Source organism: Rhinatrema bivittatum, chromosome 8, assembly GCF_901001135.1.
Source record: "Rhinatrema bivittatum chromosome 8, aRhiBiv1.1, whole genome shotgun sequence".
Taxonomy (NCBI): Eukaryota; Metazoa; Chordata; class Amphibia; order Gymnophiona; family Rhinatrematidae; genus Rhinatrema; species Rhinatrema bivittatum.
The window spans coordinates 19,920,426-19,943,354 of record NC_042622.1 but is presented as its reverse complement, the minus strand read 5'-3'; the positions used below and the strand labels follow the sequence as shown (position 1 = coordinate 19,943,354).

Sequence of the window (22,929 nt, the reverse complement as noted above, 5' to 3'; positions counted from 1 at the left end):
TGTGTTGCTGGATGAGATCATTAGCATAGGCTCTAGTGAAAAACCATGTTTTCATATCTTTTTTAAAGATTTACATGTTTTTATTGCATCAGCCTCTAAAGGAATTCTTTGCTTTGGTGTTTACAAATGAAGATGTTTAGGAGATACTGGTTCCCAAGATGGTTTTCAGGGGTGATAGTTCAGATGAACTGAACCAAATCATGATAACCCTGAAAGATGATGTAGGCCAGATTGACAAATGGCCTGGACTAGATGGTATATACCCCAGGGTTCTAAAAGCTCAAACATGAAATTTCAGATTTATTACTAGCAATTTGTAACCTATCCTTAAAATCGTTCATTGTACCCTGAAGACTGGAGGGTGGCCAATGTAACCACAATATTTTAAAAGGGCTCTGGGGTGATCCCAGGGAACTGTAGACTAGTAAGCCTAACTTCAGTGCTGGGAAAAATTGTGGAAACTACTCTAAAGAACAAATTCATAGAACATATCAGTGGACATCATTACATGGGACACAGCCAGCAGGGATTTACCCAAGGGTAGTGTTGCCTCACAAATCTGGTACATTTTTTTTTGAAGGCGGTTGTTAAAGATAGGGATAAAGGTGAGTCTGTAATGTAGTGTATGTGTATTTTCAGAAGGTGTTTGACAAAGTTCCCCATGAGAGGCTTCTAAGAAAATTAAAAAGTCATGGGATATGAGGCAATGTACTTTGTAGATTGCTAACTGGTTAAAAGACAGGAAACAGAATAGGATTAAATGGTCAGTTTTCACAGTTGAGGAAAAAAAGTAAATGGAGTGCTTCAGGGATCTGTACTTGGACCAGTGCTTTTTAATATATTAATAAATGATCTGGAAAAAGGTATGACGAGTGAGGTGATCAAATTTGCAGGTGACAGATGAGTTAAATCACAGGCAGATAGTGATAAATTGCAAGAGGACCTTATGAGGCAATGGACAATTTTCTCAGTGGAAGGGAGTGGACAGTGGAGTGCCTCAGGGATCTGTATTGGGACTCGTACTTTTCAATATATTTATAAATGATCTGGAAAGAAATACGACGAGTGAGATAATCAAATTTGCAGATGACACAAAATTGTTCAGAGTAGTTAAATCACAAGCAGATTGTGATAAATTGCAGGAAGACCTTCTGAGACTGGAAAATTGGGCATCCAAATGGCAGATGAAATTTAATGTGGATAAGTGCAAGGTGATGCATACAGGGAAAAATAACCCATGCTATAATTACACAATGTTATTTATTTATTTATTTATTTATTGGTTTTTATATACCGGAAGTTCCTGTATACAATACATATCACTCCGGTTCACATTTAACAGATATAGCTATCGCCGGGTAGGCGGTTTACATGGAACATATCAAATATAATATAATGTTGGGTTCCATATTAGGTGCTACAACCCAAGAAAGAGATCTAGGCGTCATAGTGGATAACATTGAAATCGTCGGCTCAGTGTGCTGCGGCAGTCAAAAAAGCAAACAGGACATTGGGAATTATTAGAAAGGGAATGGTGAATAAAACGGAAAATGTCATAATGCCTCTGTATCGCTCCATGGTGAGACCGCACCTTGAATACTGTGTACAATTGTGGTTGCCGCATCTCAAAAAAGATATAATTATATTTTATGCCCTGCCTTATTTACCCAACACCCCCTTTCTCTACACTATCTCTAATTTCCCCTTTTTTATGTCCTTACTGTAAATACCATTCCATACTTTTGCTCTTAATTGCACCTGAAGCGCTTTCTCCCCTCTCTTATCACTCCTAATTATAACTCCATCTCCTCCTAACCTGTCCCTAACCTCATACCTAATTTCCTAAAATCCCTTTACTTTCCAGCTCTGTTTAACTCAGCTCAGTTAATCCTAAACGATAGTTCTGTTTTAAAAGATTCTACTTGTTTTATGTTCAAATATATATATTCTTACTTTTGTTAAATGTATAATGCTTATTTAATCCTGTTAAATGTATAACGCTCCGGCGTAAGTTCCTGTTCATTGTACACCGACGTGATATCTTTGATGAGCGGCGGTATATAAAAAACTATAAATAAATAAATAAATAATTGCGATGGAGAAGGTACAGAGAAGGGCTACCAAAATGATAAGGGGAATGGAACAACTCCCCTATGAGGAAAGACTAAAGAGGTTAGGACTTTTCAGCTTGGAGAAGAGACGGCTGAGAGGGGATATGATAGAGGTGTTTAAAATCATGAGAGGTCTAGAAAGGGTAAATGTGAATCGGTTATTTACTCTTTCGGATAGTAGAAAGACTAGGGGGCACTCCATGAAGTTAGCATGGGGCACATTTAAAACTAATCGGAGAAAGTTCTTTTTTACTCAACGCACAATTAAACTCTGGAATTTGTTGCCAGAGGATGTGGTTAGTGCAGTTAGTGTAGCTGTGTTTAAAAAAGGATTGGATAAGTTCTTGGAGGAGAAGTCCATTACCTGCTATTAAGTTCACTTAGAGAATAGCCACTGCCATTAGCAATGGTAACATGGAATAGACTTAGTTTTTGGGAACTTGCCAGGTTCTTATGGCCTGGATTAGCCACTGTTGGAGACAGGATGCTGGGCTTGATGGACCCTTGGTCTGACCCAGTATGGCATTTTCTTATGTTCTAGATTGGGCATCTAAATGGCAAATGAAATTTAATGTGGAAAAGTGAGTGCAAGATGTTGCATATAGGGAAAAATAACCCTTGCTGTAGTTACAAAAAAGCAAACAGGCATTATTAGGAAGGGAATGGTGAATAAAATAGCAAATCTTATAATTTCTTTGTATAGCTCCATGGTAAAGACCGCACCTTGAGTACTGTGTGCGGATCTGGTCTCCGCATCTCAAAAAAGATGTTACACTGGAGAAGGTACAGAGAAGGGCAACCAAAATAACGGGGATGTAATGGCTCCCCTATGAGGAAAGGCTAAAGAGGTTAGGGCTATTCAGCTTGGAGAAGAGACGGCTGAGGGGGATATGATAGAGGTCTACAAAATTGAGATGACAAGTGGGTAAATGTGTATTAGTTGTTTTACGCTTTCAGATAATTGAAGGACTGTGGGGCCCTCCATGAAGTTAGCAAGCAGCACTTTTTTTTTTTTTTTTTTTTAAACGTATTGGAGAAAATTCTTTTTCACTCTCTGCACAATTAAACTCTGGAATTAGTTGCCAGATAATATGGTTAAGGCAGTTAGCTCGGTATAAAAAAGATTTGAACAAGTTCCTGGACGAGAATCCATAAACTATTAGTCAGGTTGACTTAGGGAATAGCCACTGCTTATTACCAGCATTAGTATCGTGGGATTTATTGAATGTTTGGGTACTTGCCAGGTACTTATATCCTGGATTGGCCTCTGTTGGAAACAGGATGCTGGGCTTTATGGATCCTCAATCTGACCCAGTATAACAAATTATGTTAGAGACAGTCTACATACAAGAAGCAAAATTAACCTGGCATTTGATTAACTTTCACCAAGAAAACAAGTAAATAGAGTGCATTATTGTATTCAAAGCATTTTGCAGCCTGTCAGTAATTGTTTAGTTTTCTGGGCAGCTGCAAGTGTGGTTTTAGTAGAACGATGGCCATTTTTAAGGAAGGTATTAGCTTTATGAGAATAGAGATGCGCTACAGAAAAATCACAATCAGTAGATCTACAGTGATGGATAATTTATTTACTTATTGTTGCCTTCAAAAAGTGTACAATGCTATAAACACATGGCAGAGAATGTCAGCTCAGCCAATCAATCTGGTGTGTTGGACTATTTCTTTAAGAAGCAAATATCAAGATATCTGTGATCTCATGATGGACATTCTAAGAGCATCAGGGGGCTATGTATTGAGCATTTTTCCATAGACACACAATGTGAAAAAGCATTTTAGTATATCAGCTCTTTTTTACACTTTTTTTTTATTTTTATTTTCCATTTTACAAACAAATAACTGAGCATGCTGAATTGCAAAGCAGGGGAGCGCAGCATACAAAAGCACAATACAGCCCAAAAACCAGAGAATGATTAAAAAAAACATTTGTATACAAAGATATAAAAAAAATAAAGCAGCCAGAATATTCTTACAACTACAAAAAACAGCCAGTATTTAAGAACCGTCTGTGGCTGTACACAAGGACCAAACCTGATCACATGTTTCAGTCTTCTCTTTAAGAAAGTAAGTGATCTTCTCCATGTAGTGTGGCTTTGCAAAAGAAGGCTATAGTTTACATCGAGTCCTTTTGGAAAACATAATTAATGGTCAAGGAAAAGTAACTGAGAATATCCACCACTACTTTTTTTTTCTTTCTTAAATCAATCACTTTCCTGTAATAACCTATTTATTTAAAATTGCTTATGTCTTGCTTATCACAGCAAAAAGCCATCTTAAGCAAGAACATAATACATAAACATAATTCATAAAGACATAGATGAAATGTAAAATTTCTAAAATGAGAACCTAGTGTATATTTTTTATTCCCCAAGCCTACTGTAACATCTATACTTTTATGGTTTTGCAAGACAGCAATATCCCCTTTTCCCAAAGCAGCAGCAGTTTTTATAATAACTTTAACTAAGGCTGGTTAAATCTTGCTTCCAACACATATCAGGATTCCAGTTCTAGTGCTTATTCAGTACTGTTAACCAGATTTTTGTGGCTATCGCTCCGTGAATTGTAAGGATTCATTGGTGGCAGAGCCGAGATCACAGAGAATGTAGGGCAGAAAGGCCAAAATGTTCAGCAAAGAGACTCCTGAAATCTTTAAGGTTTTTGGTAACATCTGTTTTATTAATAAGGAGGGAAAATGTGTTATCTCCACTGACTACTTCTGGGTGGAAAAAGCTATCCAACTGTTAGCAGTCAGGAAATCCAGAGTGCAATACAAGATCAGCAAGTGAAACTTGAACTGAGACCAAAATAAATAGACCTAGGAAAACTAGGTTGCTAAGCAGTCCAAGCAGTGGTTTTACCAAATATGAGTTCATTTACATTCTAGGTACTTAAGAAAAATAATCTTTTGTACAAAAAATACACCAGCCTCTCGAGCCAAATTTTCTACAGTCCCCCGAGTTTTATTTTTACTTTTAATTATTTTCTATTCATTATTTTTGTATCATGGCTTCAATGCATGGAACATATCTCCAAACAGATGGAATTTTCTAAAATATATTATTACTCTTGAGTTCAATTAAACTCCATTATACTATTCTGAAATCCCACTTGGGGCTTGATTTATCAACACGGTCGCACAAGTGCTTGGCTTGAAATAGTACTGTTTTTCAGCACACACTGATTTATTGTGCAGGAGGGGAGATTTTTTTTTCACTTTTGAAAAACTCTGGAATTCAAGAAGGCTTACTAATTGTTCAGTGAGCCCATGCAAATGTTTGCAGGAGTAGCAGAAAGAGCTCCTGCCTTCCTGTTGCTACAACGTTGTTGTAGAAGAACTGGAAAAATTATTTGCTATAACTTTTTTTGCATTGATTGGTTACTGTAAGGTTTATTTCTAGTGAATAATTGTCAAGTCATTGTTTGTCGCCTGCTTTTCCAGCAGGAGAATTCAGTGTTACAGAATGCTGGGAATATTTCAGAGTACACTGTGCAATTATGACAAACATTACATACATTTCAGATACAGTATGCAGGGTAAAGTAATTTAAACAAGGAGGTATAAGTTCAGGGTGGTGGTAGTGCAAAAAGATGGAAGGGAATATACAGAGTTAATAGGTTTCACATTACTGGTCGGGGCCATATACTGCTGTGAGCCAAGTCTTAACTAGTTTTCCAAAGAACAGGAGATCTGAATCAAGTCTGATGTTAGGTAGTAGGATGTTCCATGGGATTTGGGCAGATTCTGTAAAGATTCTTTCTGGTGCTGGTGAAGCACATTTATTTGGAGTTGGAGCCACTGGGTGAGCCTAAAATAGTGAACTGGTATATAAAGGGTGAGAGATAATGAAGCCAAGCATTTGAGGGTTTCTGAGTTAAAACTAGGATTTTAAATTTGATATAATAGATCATTGGGAGCCAGTGTAAAGATTTCAGGATTAGTGTGTGATCATTTCCGTTTTTGTTCCTAATCATACGGGTTGCCACACTTTATATATGGGCTACATATAGTGGTTTAAGAAGTTTGGGAGCCCGATGTAGAGTGGGAGTTAGCATAGGTCTGGGTGGCAGTTTCAAAGGTGGTGGTTTCTAGGATGGGAGCAAAGGTGGCAGAGTTGATGTAAGTGGGGAACAAAAACCCACTTTAGTCACTACTTGGACCTGAGCTGCGATGATGAATGAATTTAGGCTCCAGACTTGGAAGCTGAGGATAAATGTTGTATCACCAAGGGTCACTTGTGGTTGAGTGAGTTCTTTCTTACCAATCCATAGCATTTGGTTTAGCTTAGTCTGTTTTGGGACATCCATTCTGCAGTTTGGGTTTGGTTTTTTTAAGGTAGCTATGAGGTTGGTAATGGTTTAATCTTTGTTTTTGTTGAGTGGGATTAATAGTTGGATGTCATTGGCATAAGAAGTATGTGTGTGATTCGACAGTCCCTGATGATCCTTTCTAAGGGGAGCCATGTAGATATTGAGTAGGGTAGGTGATGATATAGAATTCTGAGGACTCAACAAGAGGGGATGGCTTTTTTTTTTTGTAATTTGTTTGTTCGACAAATGCACATAATCCATAACATGACATTGTAACAGTTACACATTGTGTTCAACATATTCAAATGGATAACTGATTACAACTGGAGCAATTGTCAACTGGTAAACACTATATTTTAACAATAATAAACATTTTTGTTTGTGTAAAACATTTCTTTTGTTTCCTGAGTAACTACTGTAATGTTTTATTTTTGCCCCCTACCCCCCTCCCCTTCCACCCTCTCCCACCCCCTTTACTCGGGTGTACTGCAATTACTGTTGTACACAATAGATTTCCAATTACTACTGCATTTTCAGTAACTCCACTGATTAACAATACATTTGCTATTTAAGTACCAGAGGCAATCCTCTGCTGCCAGTCTATATACTGTTTCCACAGTTTCTCAAATTTGGGTATTTGCTTGCGTCTGATTGCTGTAAGTTTGTTTAAGTTTTTGGGTACTTGCCAGGTTCTTATGGCCTGGATTGGCCACTGTTGGAAACAGGATGCTGGGCTTGATGGACCCTTGGTCTGACCCAATATGGCATTTTCTTATGTTCTTAAATGGTAAATTTGAGCGAGTCTTTGAGTCACTCACTCAATGCTGTGCTATCTCTAAACAAGCAGCTATGGTGATTTGAAGACTCAACCAGTATATTTCTGAGGAGAGTTCCTCATTTGGTATGCTTAATAATATGAACCTTGGGTCCTTTGGAATTTGGGCCCCCACGATCTCAAATAGGGTCTCAAGTATGGAGGCGGTTCAGAGAAGGGCGACCAAAAAGGTGGAAGGTCTTCATAGAATGACTTATGAGAAGAGATTGAAGAATCTAAATATGTGCACCCTGGAGGAAAGGAGGAGCAGGGGTGATATGGCAACTTCTTATATTCTTATCATTCTGCAACACAGTTTCTTTGGCTAGTGGAGTGTTTACGATTCTATCAATTCCTTACTGTGAAGATGCTTTCATTTATTTTTCTTTGTTTGTTTCAGAAGAAATATGATAGTGTGTGAATATATAGTGGAAAAGGAATGAATGTGATTGCAGGTGTGAGCTGCTGGTCCATCTTATGTCATAGACTACAAGGAAAAATCAACATATATGGATTTGATTTCTAAGAGTCTCCATTCACAAAAGATTTTCATTATTTAGCAATACCATAAGCATCAACTGCATAGCTATCCAGACACAAGCCTCAGATTTGTGAATCCCAAATCAGCATGAGAATTCCATCTGGATCAAGCCTAAACTGTCAGCCCAGTGTTTTGTGGCGATCAAAAAAGCAAACAATGTTAGGAATTATTAGGAAGGGAATGGAAAATAAAACTGAGGATGTCATAATACCTCTGTATCGCTCCATAGTGAGAACACACCTTGAATACTATGTGCAATTCTGGTCACCGCATCTCAAAAATTATATAACTGCACTGGAGAAAGTGTAGAGAAGGGCGATCAAAATATGGGGCATGGAGCAACTGCCCTATGAGGAAAGGCTAAAGATGTTAGGGCTGTTCAGTTTGGAGAAGAGACGATTGAGGGGGTATATGATAGAAGTCTACAAAATCATGAAAGGACTTGAACAAGTTAATGTTAATCGGTTATTTACTCTCTCAGATAATAGAAGGACCAGGGGACACTCCATGAAGTTAGCAAGTAGCTCATTTAAAACAAATCAAAGAACATTTTTTCGTTCAGCACATAGTTAAACTCTTAAATTCATTGCCAGGGGATGTGGTTTCAGCAGTTAATGTAACTGGGTTTAAAAAAGGTTTGGATAAGTTCCTAGAGGTTAAATCCATAAACTATTACGGTAATTAATAAGCAATAGTAGCTTGTGATCTATCTAATGTTTGGGTACTTGCCAGGTACAAGATACTTGGATTGGCCACTGTTGGAAACAGGATCCTGGGCTTGATGGACCCTTGGTCTGACCCAGTATGGCATTTATGTTCTTATGTTCTTAAGACTTGACCAGGATGCAGTCTCCTAAATATTGAAAAAGAGTATTGCTAATTGCTGATAAGTTGCTGCTATCATATCAAGTTTGGAAAAGTATATGTGACGGAATACACAATTTCCAAAGGCATTCTTAACCGCCACCATTTATTTTTAACTAGCTGTACTCGGCCACGCGTTGCTGTGGCTCAGTCTGGTTAAATGGAAAAGAAAGAAAAGAGCGCACGTTTCTAATATGTTTAATTTCACAATGCTTTGGGTATACAATATTTTTTGTTATTCCATTGTATGTGCAGATATAGAGATTGTCTGGTTTGCCGACTCTAAAACACGCAACATATAATTGTCCATGTGAGAAGCAATCCGTGTCTAGATGTAAACTGCATAATTCTAGAAATGAAAGAATGAAAAAAGAAAAAAAATAAACTGTACTCACTAAATGAATGGTGTGGTAAACGACACAGCTCAATTCCAACGAAATGTCACATGAAATAATTAAATCAAAATGAAAATCGAAATCTATGAAAATTCAATTTTACAATGCAATCGGAAACATTGAAATGGAATCGTAAAATATTTAGTACAAGCCGTTAAGCCTGTTAAAACGGGTGAGATTTTTGTCCCCTCTCCTCCTAGGTCTTTGCTCTGCTCCACTCCTCCCCCCCCCCCCCCCCAGCACCACGAAGGGTCAGAGGTGGCGGCAGTGGTAGGAGCTGCAGCGGTGGCCGAGGGGGATCTCGCGAGGCATAATGGTCCTGCCATCCCAATTCCCTCCCCCCTTCCCCGGTGGCGGAGAGACAGGCTCCAGACCCCTTTCACTCTATCCTTACAGGCCCCAACTCCTTTGCTCTCCCATTCCCCTCTACACTCAACCCCTTCCACTCTAACCTATAAGTGGAGAGCTGGGGGGGGGGGTAGAGAATCTCTCTCTCATACAGCCCCCTACATAGGCTTCCTCTCTCTTCTGTCTGTCTCTCTCTTGCACATACACTCTCCCTCTGTCCCTCACACACGCATACACAATCCCTCGCGTAGTCTCCCCCCTCTCTGGCACTCACACTCGCCTTCAGCGCACATTACCACACTTCTCTCTCATACAGTTAAATCGGGCAATATTTTTGTCCCCTCTTCACCTATGTCTTTGCTCTGCACTTGCAAGAGCTTGCAAAGTTCCCACGCCAGTTGTGTCTGGGAGAATGAGGAAAACACTCGGTGTCCGTCCGTCCCCTCGCAAAGGGCAGGCGGCAGGCACTTCAACAGATTTGGGACATGTTGCCTAGCTTACTTTGCTCTTTCTGGGAGACCTGTGCCTTTAAGAAATCCGATCGGGGGCTTGAGAGGGAGGAGGGAGCAGGGCTCTTGCTTTCACTTTCGTGACGGTGCTTTGCTGGGAGTGGTGGTGGAGCGATGCCCATGTAAACTCTTCCTGTGGTGGTGGAGACCCATGGGCGGCTTGACAGTACAGCCCTCCCCCCCCCCCCCCCACAGTTGCGGGATATTTACTTGGCTTCTCCTTATCTGCGGGACTTAGGGGGGAGGAGGGCGAGCTGTTCTCTGTTCAGCTCTTTGCGCTTTGGCTGCTGCAGCTGCTTGTGATCTCTTCACAGCCGCTTTCTACTGCATTTGCTCTGCTCCGGCCGTCCCAACTCCCTCCCCCCCTTCCCCGGCGGTGGATGGACTGGCTCGGCGACTCTTCTACCCTTTCCTCCTCCTGTGTGTAACTGTCCGGCAGTTCCTACTCCCTCACCCCTTCCCCAGCGGCGGAGGAACGGGCTGAGCCATTTCTCGGAGCGGCGACTCGTCTGCCCTTTCCTCCTCCCCTCTGACACCCAGCACGTAGCGCAGAGCTCTATGGTCCGCACATGCGCGGTAGAGCTGCTCTCTACTGCGCATTTGCGGTCCGTCGTTCAGAGCCCATTTATATTGTAGATAGTGGGTGCTGCTGTTACGTCCAACAGATGGCGCTTTTTTCCCCCAAAAGGTGTGACATCTATATAATATAGGTATATAAAAACACGCGCGTATTGGAATGCAACGTTGTGTCCAAATTTCAAAGCAATTGGTGAAGAACTTTCGGAGATTTAAGATTTTGAACAAACTAACATTTACATTTTTATTTATATAGATGGATAGAAGAGTTATGCTTGTGCGAGTGTGAGATTCAACCACCGGGGAGGGGGAAATGTGTTTTGTATGCTGCAGATGCCAGTGAAGATGTGTGTTGAGGAAGGGATGGGTGCTTCAGCTGTCGATAGAGAAATGTGTATGTATTGGGAGTTTTGGGGAATAGGGATGTGTATAAAGGAGCTGTGTAGGGAGCATGTTTGTGAGGGAGTGTTCTTCGGATGCTGGTGGGTGGATGAATGTATGCATGTTGGGGAATGTGAAGTGTGTGCTCCAGCCACAGGTGCGGGATGGGACTATTTGCTCTTGCTCCAGGTTCTTCTTGCTGTTCTTTTTGTTCGTTTTCAGTTTGTGCATGCACAGAAAGATTGCACAGAGTTTACACACACTTTACTAGCAGCTGAGTGTATGTGTAATTTTCTGGCTACAGAATTTTATGTGCTATTTTCCTACTAGCAGTATTGTGCCCACATAAACTCTCTGCACGTGCACAGATGAAAAAAAGAGACTGGCACCATTGGCAGGTACATGGGGCATTCCTATGGTACTTCACTGTAAAGAATTTGAAAAAATGAAAATCTGATTAGTCTGTGCTTGATCAGGACAGAACTTGTGATGTGCATGTTCCCCATCGTCTTTACCTATTTCCTTCTTCCACCCACAGTTTCGTGCGTTAGCACCAATGTACTACCGAGGATCCGCAGCAGCAATTATCGTTTATGACATCACAAAAGAAGTGAGTCCAGATGGAGTTCCTGTCTCTCTTTTTTTAAATACCACTTCTTCATAATTTCATTTTTTTTTAATATTTAATTTCTCTCTCTTGCCAGGAAACATTTTCAACGTTAAAGAACTGGGTGAAAGAGCTCCGGCAGCATGGACCCCCTAACATAGTTGTAGCTATTGCTGGGAATAAGTGTGATCTTAATGACGTGAGGTAAAATCAGGTGGACGATGGAAACATCTCTTATTAAAGTGCTGTAAAACATGCATGAGATGCACAAAATAGGCTAGTGAGAAATGTTGTCCCAAAAGTATTAAAAGTAAGCAGTAGTGCAGAATGAAAGGTGCCTACGTCTGCTGTTGTACGGTGTTGTGTGCATGGACTGCACTTCACTGAAGTAGCAGTACTCACGTTTTCCCTAAACACTGAGTGAAAAGAAAATCTTAATTGACACAAAGTTCAGAGTAAATTAAGTAGCTAATGCTTATTGAGTTAATGAATTTGACTTTTGAAAAACATAGAGCACAGGGGCCTTGAAATGGTAAATGTGTGTGGTTTTGTCACACATCCAAGAAAAGGATTTGAAAGTTCCAAATCCAGTCGTCCTGTTTTGTTTTTTTTTATTCTTCCACTTAGTGGTGCTTTGAGCTGTTCTCTAAGACTGATAACTTCTGAATTCAATGCAGTTCTTGGGCTCTTGAGGCTGTGGAGTAGTACGACGGGCTCATTTTGCATGATTTTAGGGTTAAATGTGGGAAATTCCGCTAATAGTTGTCCTCAGATGTAACAAAAAAAATCAGCTTTGTCTCATACCTAAAAAGGACTCGTTAAGCCAGCATTTTTCCATTTCAGCCCAAAGTTGTGGGGTTTTTTTATGAACAGAATAATACATCTAGAAAAAAGGTAACCTTTTCATCAGCGTAGTAGGGAGGCTCAGCAGGCTGCCAGAGGAATACAAAGTTTTATTTTTAATCCTGGGTTGCTGGCACAAACCTGGTTCCTTTCATGGTGATAAGTTATTTGCATATGAACTAGACATCCTTCCTGAGCACTGACTTAATTGTGAAGTAACTGTGAGTCACACTCTGCTGAAAGTAACTCTGTCCTTGTGAGAATAGAGTTACTACAGACACTGTGCGCCTTACTGTCGTCAGTGTCACACAGTGTCTTGGTAGCAGAGACCACCAATAGCTGTGTGAAGAGGAGGATGTCTCAGCAAGAGGGAAGAAAGGAGGAAGCTATTCTGTGTTGGGGGTGGGTGACGAGGAGGAAGGACAGACTACAATTGGGGAGGAGGAGGGCATCCAGTTTCCTGCGATTGCACAGTAAGAGGAAATAGTGGGGAAACTGGGAGCCTTTAATATATTTCAAATAAAGCATTTCAATTGCTGTTTTCACATCTGGTATTTAAGGTAACAGGTTCCAAAACCACTACAGCATAGAATTAAATAGCATTGTGCATTTGTGTGACCCAGATGGGTGACATGGGATGAATGAGGCCATTTTCAGTTCATTGCAGCTGAAAATACACAAAAATGTTTAGATCATTTTGATTTGTGTGTTGGGGGGGGGGGGGTGGAAGGAGGGCAAAACAGGCCTTCAGGAGGCCCTCCAACCCTACTCCCAACAAAGGTAGACTGCTCACTGTAAGGTTAAAATGGAGCCCCGGTCCCCCTCCCCCTCAGTAGAACCATGTGCCCAGGGGCGGGGATCTCTTCCTCCTTCCATGAGTTCCCACACTGTAAAGATCAGGAGAGATACTATTCACCCCCGCTTGTTACATGATGATTAAAAAATAGCACCAGCCATATGGGGAGAGATGCCAAAGTGACATCATCAGCGCCTCTCCCCATGTGGCCAGCACCATTTTAAATCTGCTATCCAGCAGGCAAGGGTGAACGGCATTGCTCCTGCCCTTTCCATTGTAGGAGCCCACGGAAGGGGGAAGTGGGGACCGAGGTGGAAGTCGCCAGCTCTGGCTGTGATGGTGATCACCCCCAGAGCAGGAGCAGGTTAGACCCAGTTACAGTTGGCTAGCTCAAGACCAGGACTAGCCTACTGGCCACCCTCCCCCCCCTCCACCCCCTTGGGTTGAGCCCTCAGGTTCAGGTGGCTGGCAGGATATGCACGCAGAGCACAAAAGACACCCAAAACAGCAGGCAGGTCAGCAGGAACAGAGATACAGGGTGTCCACAAAACAAACACAAGGCAGACAAAAAAAACAAAACTAGAAGGCCACAAACCTGGGCCAAATACAAGTTAAACAGGACATCGGAAGGCCACAGAACTGGGCCAGTACAAACTAGAACCAAAACAAGGGAGAATGCAAAGCAAGAACAAGAGTAAGAAGGATCACCACCAGAAGCACAGGGAGCTCCAGGCTGAGACACCAAGTTCACAGAGGGACAGGAAGGAAACATGGCCCTCTGAGGGGACCCTGGTGACAGGGAGAGAACATTGCAGAGGAAGCCCAGGGAGACCCAGCTGGGTAAGTCGGAGTCCCGGGGAGATTCAGCTCGGTAGGCCTTGTTTTTTGGCAGGGGGAGGTGGGTTCTATTGGGGGCAGGGGGGGGTATTTGGTTCAGAAAACAAACCTAATCAAGAAAAAAACTACACACACTGAAAAAAATGAAAACCCTTTGAAATGAAAAACAATTTTTTTATTGCTGCGCATCCCTAGCATTAAATACAGCATTTGTGTACCTCAACTTTACTGGTGAATATGAGTTGTTACTGTTGTGCTCACAGTTAACTTGTTCATATCTGCTTTTTATTTTTAAGGGAAGTCCTAGAGAAAGACGCAAAAGACTATGCAGATTCCATCCATGCAATATTTGTAGAGACCAGTGCCAAGAATGCAATAAACATAAATGAATTGTTTATAGAGATAAGTAAGTACAAATGTACAGTTTCTATCTTGCGGAGGAAAAGCTTTGCAAAAATGAAATCACCGTTTTTAATGGTTCCTACCTCTTCAAATTGTCTTCACTGGCTTGCATCTCAAGTGGTACAGAATCCATAGGCAAGAAAGCTGTTCAAGGACTGTTCATAACAAAACTTCTATTGTTACTAAAGCGTTCGGGGAACAGTAGCCGGATTTTACATTAAATAACGTTACTGTCCATTAATTTTTTTAATGATTTAGTCCAGAGGTTTCCAAACTGTTCAGGTGTGGAGCCCCCTTTTCAATATCCAAAAGTTTTGGTTTTTAGGAACACCCATCCTGTCCCCCACCAGTCTCGCTCTCTCCCATCAACTCTTTCCCCAGCCTCTCCCAGAGCCCCTTTCCACATCTCTCCTGCCCATCCTACCAGTATTGCAACCCGATGCCCTCCTGTCCAGTTTCTCTCATCAGCACATCCTTTTCTAGTCTTTTCCCCAGCTTACACCCCACCAGGTTCTCCACCCTTCTCCACCAATTTCTCTCTTTCAGTCACTCCTCACTCCTGCCAACCACACCAGAGAATCTCTCACAAGCCCTCCCCACCAGTCTCTTGCACTCTTACAAGCCCCTTCTTACTAGTCTCTCTCCAACTGTCAACCCACCAGTCTCTCCCACCCAGCCCCTCTCCCTTTCATCTTCCTCCCAGCAGTCAACTTTGTATCCACAGGCCCGCAAGCAAATTTTCAAAGTATATCTCTTTGATAATTCGGGGGCCAGTGGCACAGCAAGTTCTTGTGGCTTGCAGATGCAAAGGTGGCGGACCTCACGCGTCACCTAGATAGAGTTTTAGACAGTGCTGGGGAGGAGCCGGCTGTCATGGTACATGTGGACACCAATGACATAGGAAAATGTGGGAGAGAGATTCTGGAAGCCAAATCTAGGCTCTTAGGTAGAAAGCTTAAATCCAGAACCTCCAGGGTAGCATTCTCTGAAATGCTCCCTGTTCCACGCAGGTCACCAGAGGCAGGCAGAGCTCCGGAGTCTCAATGCGTGGATGAGATGATGGTGCAAGGAAGAGGGATTCAGTTTGTAAGGAACTGGGGAATCTTTTGGGGAAGGGGAAGTCTCTTCTGAAGGGATGGACTCCACCTTAACCAGGGTGGAACCAGACTGCTGGTGCTAACCTTTAAAAAGGAGATAGAGCAGAACAGAAGGGAAAGCAGACACTTGGCAGTGCATGATTCGGAGAGAGGTATCTTCGAAGGATACTAATGAAGCAGGAAAGTTAGGGCATCCCAACAGAGAGGTTCCAATAAAAGCAAAAGTAGTCCATGTGCTTATAAGAAAAGAATCTCCTAAAAGATTCCAAATTATCGCTGTCAACTGAAAAGCAGGCTGTTAATACAAACAAAAAAACACACTTTGAAATATATCTGCCAATGCCAGAAGTCTAAGAAATAAGATGGGACAGAGTATATATCAGTGAATGATGACATAGACTTAATTGGTATCTCAGAGTCATGGTAGAAGGAGGATAACCAATGGGATAGTGCCATACCAGGGTATAAATTATATTGCAATGATAGGGAAGAGCAACTTTTGGGTAGGTGCCTTATGTCCGGGATGATACTAAGTCCAGCTGGATAAGGATCCTGCAAGAGACTAAATGTACAATAGAATCTTTATGGATAGAAATCCCATGTGTCAGGGAAAAGTATAGCTAGAGGAGTATTCTACCATCCACCTGGCCAAAATGATGACAGTGATGAAATGCTAAGAGAAATTATGGAAGCTAACCAAATTGGAAGTGTTGTAGTAATGGAGATTTCAATTAGCTCAATATTGACTGGATAAATGTTAACATAAAGACATGCTAGAGAGAGAAAGTTCCTGGATGGAATAAATGACAGCTTCATGGAGCAATTGGTTCAGGAACTGATGAGAGAGGGAGCTATTTTAGATCTGATTCTTAGTAGAGTGCAGGATTTGGTGAGTGGTGTGGTGGGACCACTTGGCAATAGTGATGATCATAAGGTGATCAAATTTGAATTAGTGACTGGAAGGGGGGGGACAAGTAAATCCACAGCTCTAGCACTAAACTTTCAAAAAGGAAACTTTGATAAAATAAGAAAAAGTTAGAAAAAAACTGAAAGGTACAGCTGAAAAGGTTATGAGTGTACATCAGGCATAGACATAGTTTGTTTTTTGTTTTTTTAACAATCTTAGAAGTGCAGTCCATATTTATTCCACGCATTAAGAAAGGTGGAAGGAAGGCCAAACTGTTGCCTATATGGTTAAAAGGTGAGGTGAAAGAAACTATTTTAGCTAAAAGATCTTTCTTCAAAAATTGGAAGGATCCATCTGAAGAAAATAGGAAAAAGCATAAACATTGACAAGCTAAATGTAAAACTGATAGACAGGCTAAAAGAGAATTTGAATAGAAGTTGTTCATAGATGCAAAAATGAATAAAAGCTTTTAAAAATATATCTGAAACAGGCAGTCTGCAAGGGAGTCAGTGGAATCATTAGATGATCGAGGGGGTTAAGAGGCACTTAGGAAAGGTAAGACCATCACAGAGACTAAATGAATTCCTTGCTTCGGTGTTTACTGAGAAGGATGTTGAGGAGATGATTCAGATGAACTGACCCAAATTACGGTAAACCTGGAAGATGTAGTAGGCCAGATTCATAAACTGAAGATTAGCAAATCAGCTGGACCGGATGGTATACATCCCAAGGTTATGAAGGAACTAAAAAATAAAATTTCAAACAGGTTACAAAATTACTTGTAACCTATCATTAAAATCATGCATTGTACCTGAACATTGGAAGGTGGCCAATGTAACCACCATATATAAAAATGCTCCAGAGATGGTCTGAAAAACTATAAACCGGTGAACCTGACTTCAGTACCAGGAAAAATTGTGGAAACTATTATAAAAAAAAAAATAAAACCACAGAACATATAAATAGACATGATTTAATGGGACACAGTCGCATGGATTTACCCAAGGGAAATTTTGCCTCACAAATCTGCTAAATCTTTTTTAAGGGGTAAGTAGGCATGTGAATAAAGATGATGAGCCAGTAGATAAAAGTCATGGGATAGGAAGCGATGTCCTTTTGTGGATTGCAAACCAGTTAAGATAGGAAACAGAGTAGGATTAAGTGGTCTGTTTTCACAGTGGAAAAAGGTAAATAGTGGAGTGCCTCAGGGATCTGAACTTAGATCAGTGCTTTTTAATATATTTATAAATGATCTGGAAACAGTTACGAGTGAGATGACCAAATTTTGTAAATGACACAATTATTCAGAGTAGTTAAATCACAAGCAGGTTGTGATAAATTGCAGGAGGAACTTGCAAGGCTGGAAGATTTGGCATCCAAATGGCAGATGAAATTTAATATGTACAAGTGCAAGGTGATGCATATAGGGAAAAATAATCCCATGTTAGGTTCCATTATAGGAGTTACCTCTCAGAAAAAAGATCTAGGCATCATAGTAGACAATATATTGAAATCATTGGCTCAGTGTGATGTGGCAGTGAAAAAAGCAAACAATGTTGGGAATTATTAGGAAGAGAATGGCAAATAAAACGGTCGATGTCATAATGCCTCTGTATCACTCAATGGTTAGACCACACCTTGAATACTGTGTGCAATTCTGGTCACCACATCTCAAAAAAGATATAATTACTCTGGAGAAAGTACAGAGAAGGGCAACCAAAATGACAAAGGGGATGGAACAGCTCCCCATGAGGAAAGGCTAAAGAGGTTAGGGCTGTTCAGCTTGGAAAAGAGACGGCTGAGGGGGGGGGGGGGATATGATAGAGGTCTACAAAGTTATGAAAGGACTTGAATGGGTAATGTGATACAATTATTTACTCTTTTGGATAATACAAGGACTAAGGGGGCACTCCATGAAGTTAGCAAGTAGCTCATTTAAAACAAATTGGAGAAAATTAATGCCCCGTCATGTTTAGACGTTATATTTAAGCCGCTGTTTCTTTTGTCTCACTGCCTTATCTATTTTTTTTCAGTTACACTGTCCTTTACCTCTGACTAGCCTAGCCCCCAAGTTATTTTTCCCTTGTTATATGTAACTTCCGTTTCTGGTTAATTGATTATGTTTAAGTTATACCCTTTGTTACATGTAAACCGATCTGATATGAAATTTTTTCATGAAGGTCGGTATAAAAAAGTTTTAAATAAATGTTTTTCACTCAGTGCAAAATTAAGCTCTAGAATTTGTTACCACATGATATGGTTAAGGCAGCTAGTGTAGCTGGGTTTAAAAAAGGGTTGGATAAATTCTGGAGGAGAAATCCACAATCAGTAGGGAATAGCCAGTGCTTGTTGCCGGCATTAGTAGCATGGGATCTATTTAATATTTTAGATATTTGCCTGTGACTTGCATTGACCCCACTGTTGGAGACGGGATACTGGGCTTGGTCTGACCCAGTATGGTGCATCGTATGTTCTTATGTTGATGTAAGTACTTTAGTACCACCGACTTTAATGCAGGGATTACAAAATGATCCTTGATGCATGTCTGTCCCTCTCACCCGCTTCCTTGTGGTCATCTCTCTCTCCTGCCCTCTCCCCGGGTAATCCTCTTCATTGGTTCGTTCCCTCCTACCTCCCCCATGGCCCCTTCCTGAATGCCTTCTTTCCTACCCTGCTTCCCCCCACTCTTGCCCTCCTTTGAGTGGCTTACTCTTGCCATCCTCCTCCTGCAGCCCCTTCCCTGATTCTCATATGAACCCTTCCCAAGTACATTCTTTTATCCTGCTTCCACCCACCTATGCCTCCTTCCTGCAGCACCTTCTCTAATCCTCTCCCTCCTGCTGTACTTCCACCTCACCCCACTCCTACCTTTGACCTCCTTCCCTCCCCCGTGGTCTTTTCTGTGAACCTCTTCCTCATGGCCCCTACCCACATACCTTCTCTCCTGCCCTGCTTTCATAACACCTTCCTGTGTGCTCTCCCTCCTGCCTCTCCCCATGGCCCCTTCCTGACTGATGAACCCCCATGGCCTCTTCTGAATGCTCTTCCTGTTGCCCCTTTTTGAGTGCTTATTTTCTGTCCTCATCTCCGTGTGCTGGCCTCCAAATGGCCCCATCCCTTACCCCCATGGCCATACACCTCACTGTGGCGCCTTTGTATCAGGCCGGAGCACATGTAACAGTGTTCAGAATCCCCCTTAGGGATATTACCCTGCTTGCTACCATCTCTGAAGTGGAGCAGCAGCTACTTAAGATGCTGGAGGCAGCATACTTTCCATCCTCTGAGTTACTTCAGGCTTCTCATGGTGGTGATTAATAACACTCTTCCCTGCCGATTCAGGATTCTCTTCCCCACCTCCTCTCTGTGCAGGTTTTGGGGTACTTGAGGGTGTGATCTTCCTCTCCTCTTGGCATGGACAATGTGGGATCTGGCAGTAGGATCAGCCAGGAGCGGTTTAGGAGTGCAAGGACCTGTCCGCTACAGGACACTTGTAGTTCCCCTCCCACTTAAACTCACTATCCTAAGTTCAGGAAGAGACATGTTCTCCACAGAGTTAGACTTTTATTTTATCAGATTTGGCAGGATTTAGCATTTAGAGTATAACAATTCCTGTCTCTAACATCCTGGCCACTAAGCATCAGTTTACCCTAAAGAAGGTTCTGTACCATGGGTGGTTTCAAACATGCCATAAACCTTAGCCTGCCTAATATATTAATACTAATGGCTAAATTACTTACCCCAGGTCCCATTTCAGGCAATTTCTCTGTTTATCTCTGAAGCAGGCTCTGGCTGGAGGTCTGAAGAACTGTCTGGGAAGGAGTCTTGCTTCCGGGTCTGTTACTGCCAGCTGTCGGGCTGCTCTCAGCTCCTTGGCACCGTCCAACCCCAGGCAGGAGCACCGCCTCTCTCCGCTCTCCTGGCCACACCTAGTCTTCTCCCTACTCGATAGCAGGGGGTGCTAGGCTGCTTCGGATATGCTCCCTTTCTCCTTATTTGCCCCTGTCTTATACTTTCCAGCTGATAAATATGCATAAGCTTGTGCATAATCATGTAGTGGGTGGAGGGTCTTTGCTGCATTGCAGGTCTTTTCCCCCCTCCCCTTTTCTTCAGGGGGGAGTCCTCCCACTAAGGCTGTCAGCCATGTCAGTTTTTTCTCTTTTTTTCAGAATGCTCCCCCTTCATCCATAGGTGGTGGATCCTCTGGACTTCCCTTGGCCAGTCTGTGGCTTCTGCTTATGAGTTTAAGTTGCTGCATTGTCCCTCTGCCTTGGTTTTATTTATGCAGGAGCTTACAAACAGGCAGATCTTGATAAGCATCCTTCAGTTCTGGTTTAAAGTTCTAATCAGGACAAAATTTCTTTTCTTTATCCTGTCAGCATACTTCTTGGCTATTATGATTCATATTGGGTGTTGTCAGTAGTTAAACACGGGATATCTCAGCAGCTGCACTTTGATTGCCTCTCTTCTGGCAATCTCTCTCTCGACATGGTCTCCCAGACCCAAGATTGGGAACCACTGGTTTAGTTTGCTTCCCACAATTCCCCCCTGAATTTTCAAGAGCAACCCATGTTAGCATGAGAGGCAGATTGTTTTGTATTCACTGAATCCAGTAGCTTCATTCTGACTATCACATGCAACATGAAGCTATCTAATTCCATTCTCTGTTTCTTCATTTCATTTCTCACCTTTCATAAAAACAGCATTCTGTGTGAAGTAATTTTTGACCTATCTGAATAGGGCTACTGCCTGAGGTTTAGATAAGTTGCTTAGAAGCAAGCTAAAGAATTTCAGGCATGACCTAGTTGTAAGGTTTTTAATTGATAGCGGGAAAGTGTTGCTATATGCACATCTGAAATGTCAACTTGGGCAGGAAGAATACCATTTTCAGTGAGCAAGTTGCTCTCCGGAGACTTCGGACTTTGTACAGTGACAGTGAAATCTTACTGAATCACACACTAGACATTCAGGAGAAGGTGGAACAAAGCATTGGATCAGTGCACAGACTGACCATAGCCAGTATAGCTGGTTAAAGAACCTGGTGTTTGGAGTTATCCTGGGTTTCTAGCACCTTAGCTCAACTCTGATTCACAATGAAGGTTCAGATAAAGGCTGGACTGTATTCCAGGGTGGTGACAAAAATGCTGTTTTACAGCTCTGATAGGAAACCATTCACGCTTGACCTCATATGTGTGGTTCAGTGTGATAGGAAAGATCATAACCATAAGCTACTTTTTTATCCATAAATAGTCTTGTATCAGAGTCCTTCAACACAGTACTTGTATTTGTGGCTCATGGGGGAGGGAAACTGAGTACATCTGTAAATGAGACTTATGTAAGTCTTTTATATATTATTTTGGTATGGTTTGTTGGTTTTAGTCTGTTATCCAATTGAATATGTCTTGATTGTTTTATGTATTTATGAATGGTAGGTTAACTACCTAGGAATGTTGTTAGGCGATCTACAAATTTTAAATTTCTCACAGGACAAGCAGGATGGTAGTCCTCACATATGGGTGACATCACAGGATGGAGCCCAATCATGGAACACTTTTGTCAAAGTTTCTAGAACTTTGACTGGCACCTACTGGGCATGCCCAGGGTGGCACTAACCCTGCAACCAGCAGGGGTCCCCCTTCAGTCTTTTTTCCGCGCAGCAGTAGCCATGCGGGTTAAGGAGCTCTTAGAGATTCCTGACAGGAATTTTCCTCACGGAATTACTTCAAACTTTAATACCCCACAGGGGTACCCCTCTTGAATTTTTTACTTCCGCAGTACTCCGGTAAGTTTTTACCCGATTCCGTTTGATTCCTGTTGAATTTGGCCCTCGCGGCCTACTGGCCGTCGACCACACCGCGGCTCAATTTTTTCAAAGGCCATGGCGTTGGGATTCCTTCGGTGCCCTGACTGCACTCACACAGTGTCCATCACAGACTCCCATAAGGTCTGTGTAATGTGCTTAGGGTGTGAGCATGATGTCCTGACTTGCACCAAATGTGCCTTAATGACACCAAAAGGTCGCAAAGCCAGAATGGAGAAGATGGAACTTTTCTTTCGGTCTCAAACTCAGACGTCGTCTGAACTGGCACCAATCCATGTCGCACAAGTATCTGGCAGCAGCCGGTGTCCGTCCAGCGTCGTCTACTTCCCAGCCATCTACTACCTCTGCTCTCCCTCAGGATCGAGGGGATCCTAGAGAGAAACATTGGCATTGACACCGAAAGCCTCGGACCATCAACGAAGGCAAATCATCGTCCAAGCCGCCATCAAAGAAACCCCGTCCAGAAAAGGCATCGACCCTTTCTGAGACCAGGTCACCGAGGCAACCCTCACCCGGATGGGTAATGGGAGCCACGACTCCGCCTTTAACAGTGGTCCCTCCGGCTACGCCTCTGCCTCCTTCTCCCCTTCCGGAACCGGGGCTGATTGCTCCAGGTCTCCGTGAAGAGCTGGACCGGATGGTTCAGGAAACTATCGACAAAGCGATGCACAGATTCCAGGTTCCTCCGATGCTGAAACGGTGCCGATTGTGGAACCGACCACCGGTCCCATTCCGGCAGCATTGGTACCGCTGCTCTCAA

At 42.2% G+C, this 22,929-nt stretch overlaps 1 protein-coding gene across 4 annotated transcripts in view; it reads left to right on the top strand.

Annotated features, from left to right (window-relative positions):
* Positions 1-22,929, top strand: part of RAB22A (RAB22A, member RAS oncogene family) — a 97,058-nt gene that overhangs the window by 50,786 nt on the left and 23,343 nt on the right. For all 4 annotated transcript variants that reach the window (XM_029612759.1, XM_029612760.1, XM_029612758.1 and 1 more), the window contains 3 exons: positions 11,401-11,472; positions 11,567-11,673; positions 14,242-14,351. In XM_029612759.1, coding sequence (XP_029468619.1) covers positions 11,401-11,472; positions 11,567-11,673; positions 14,242-14,351 — 289 coding nt within the window. The remainder of the gene's footprint in view (positions 1-11,400; positions 11,473-11,566; positions 11,674-14,241; positions 14,352-22,929) is intronic.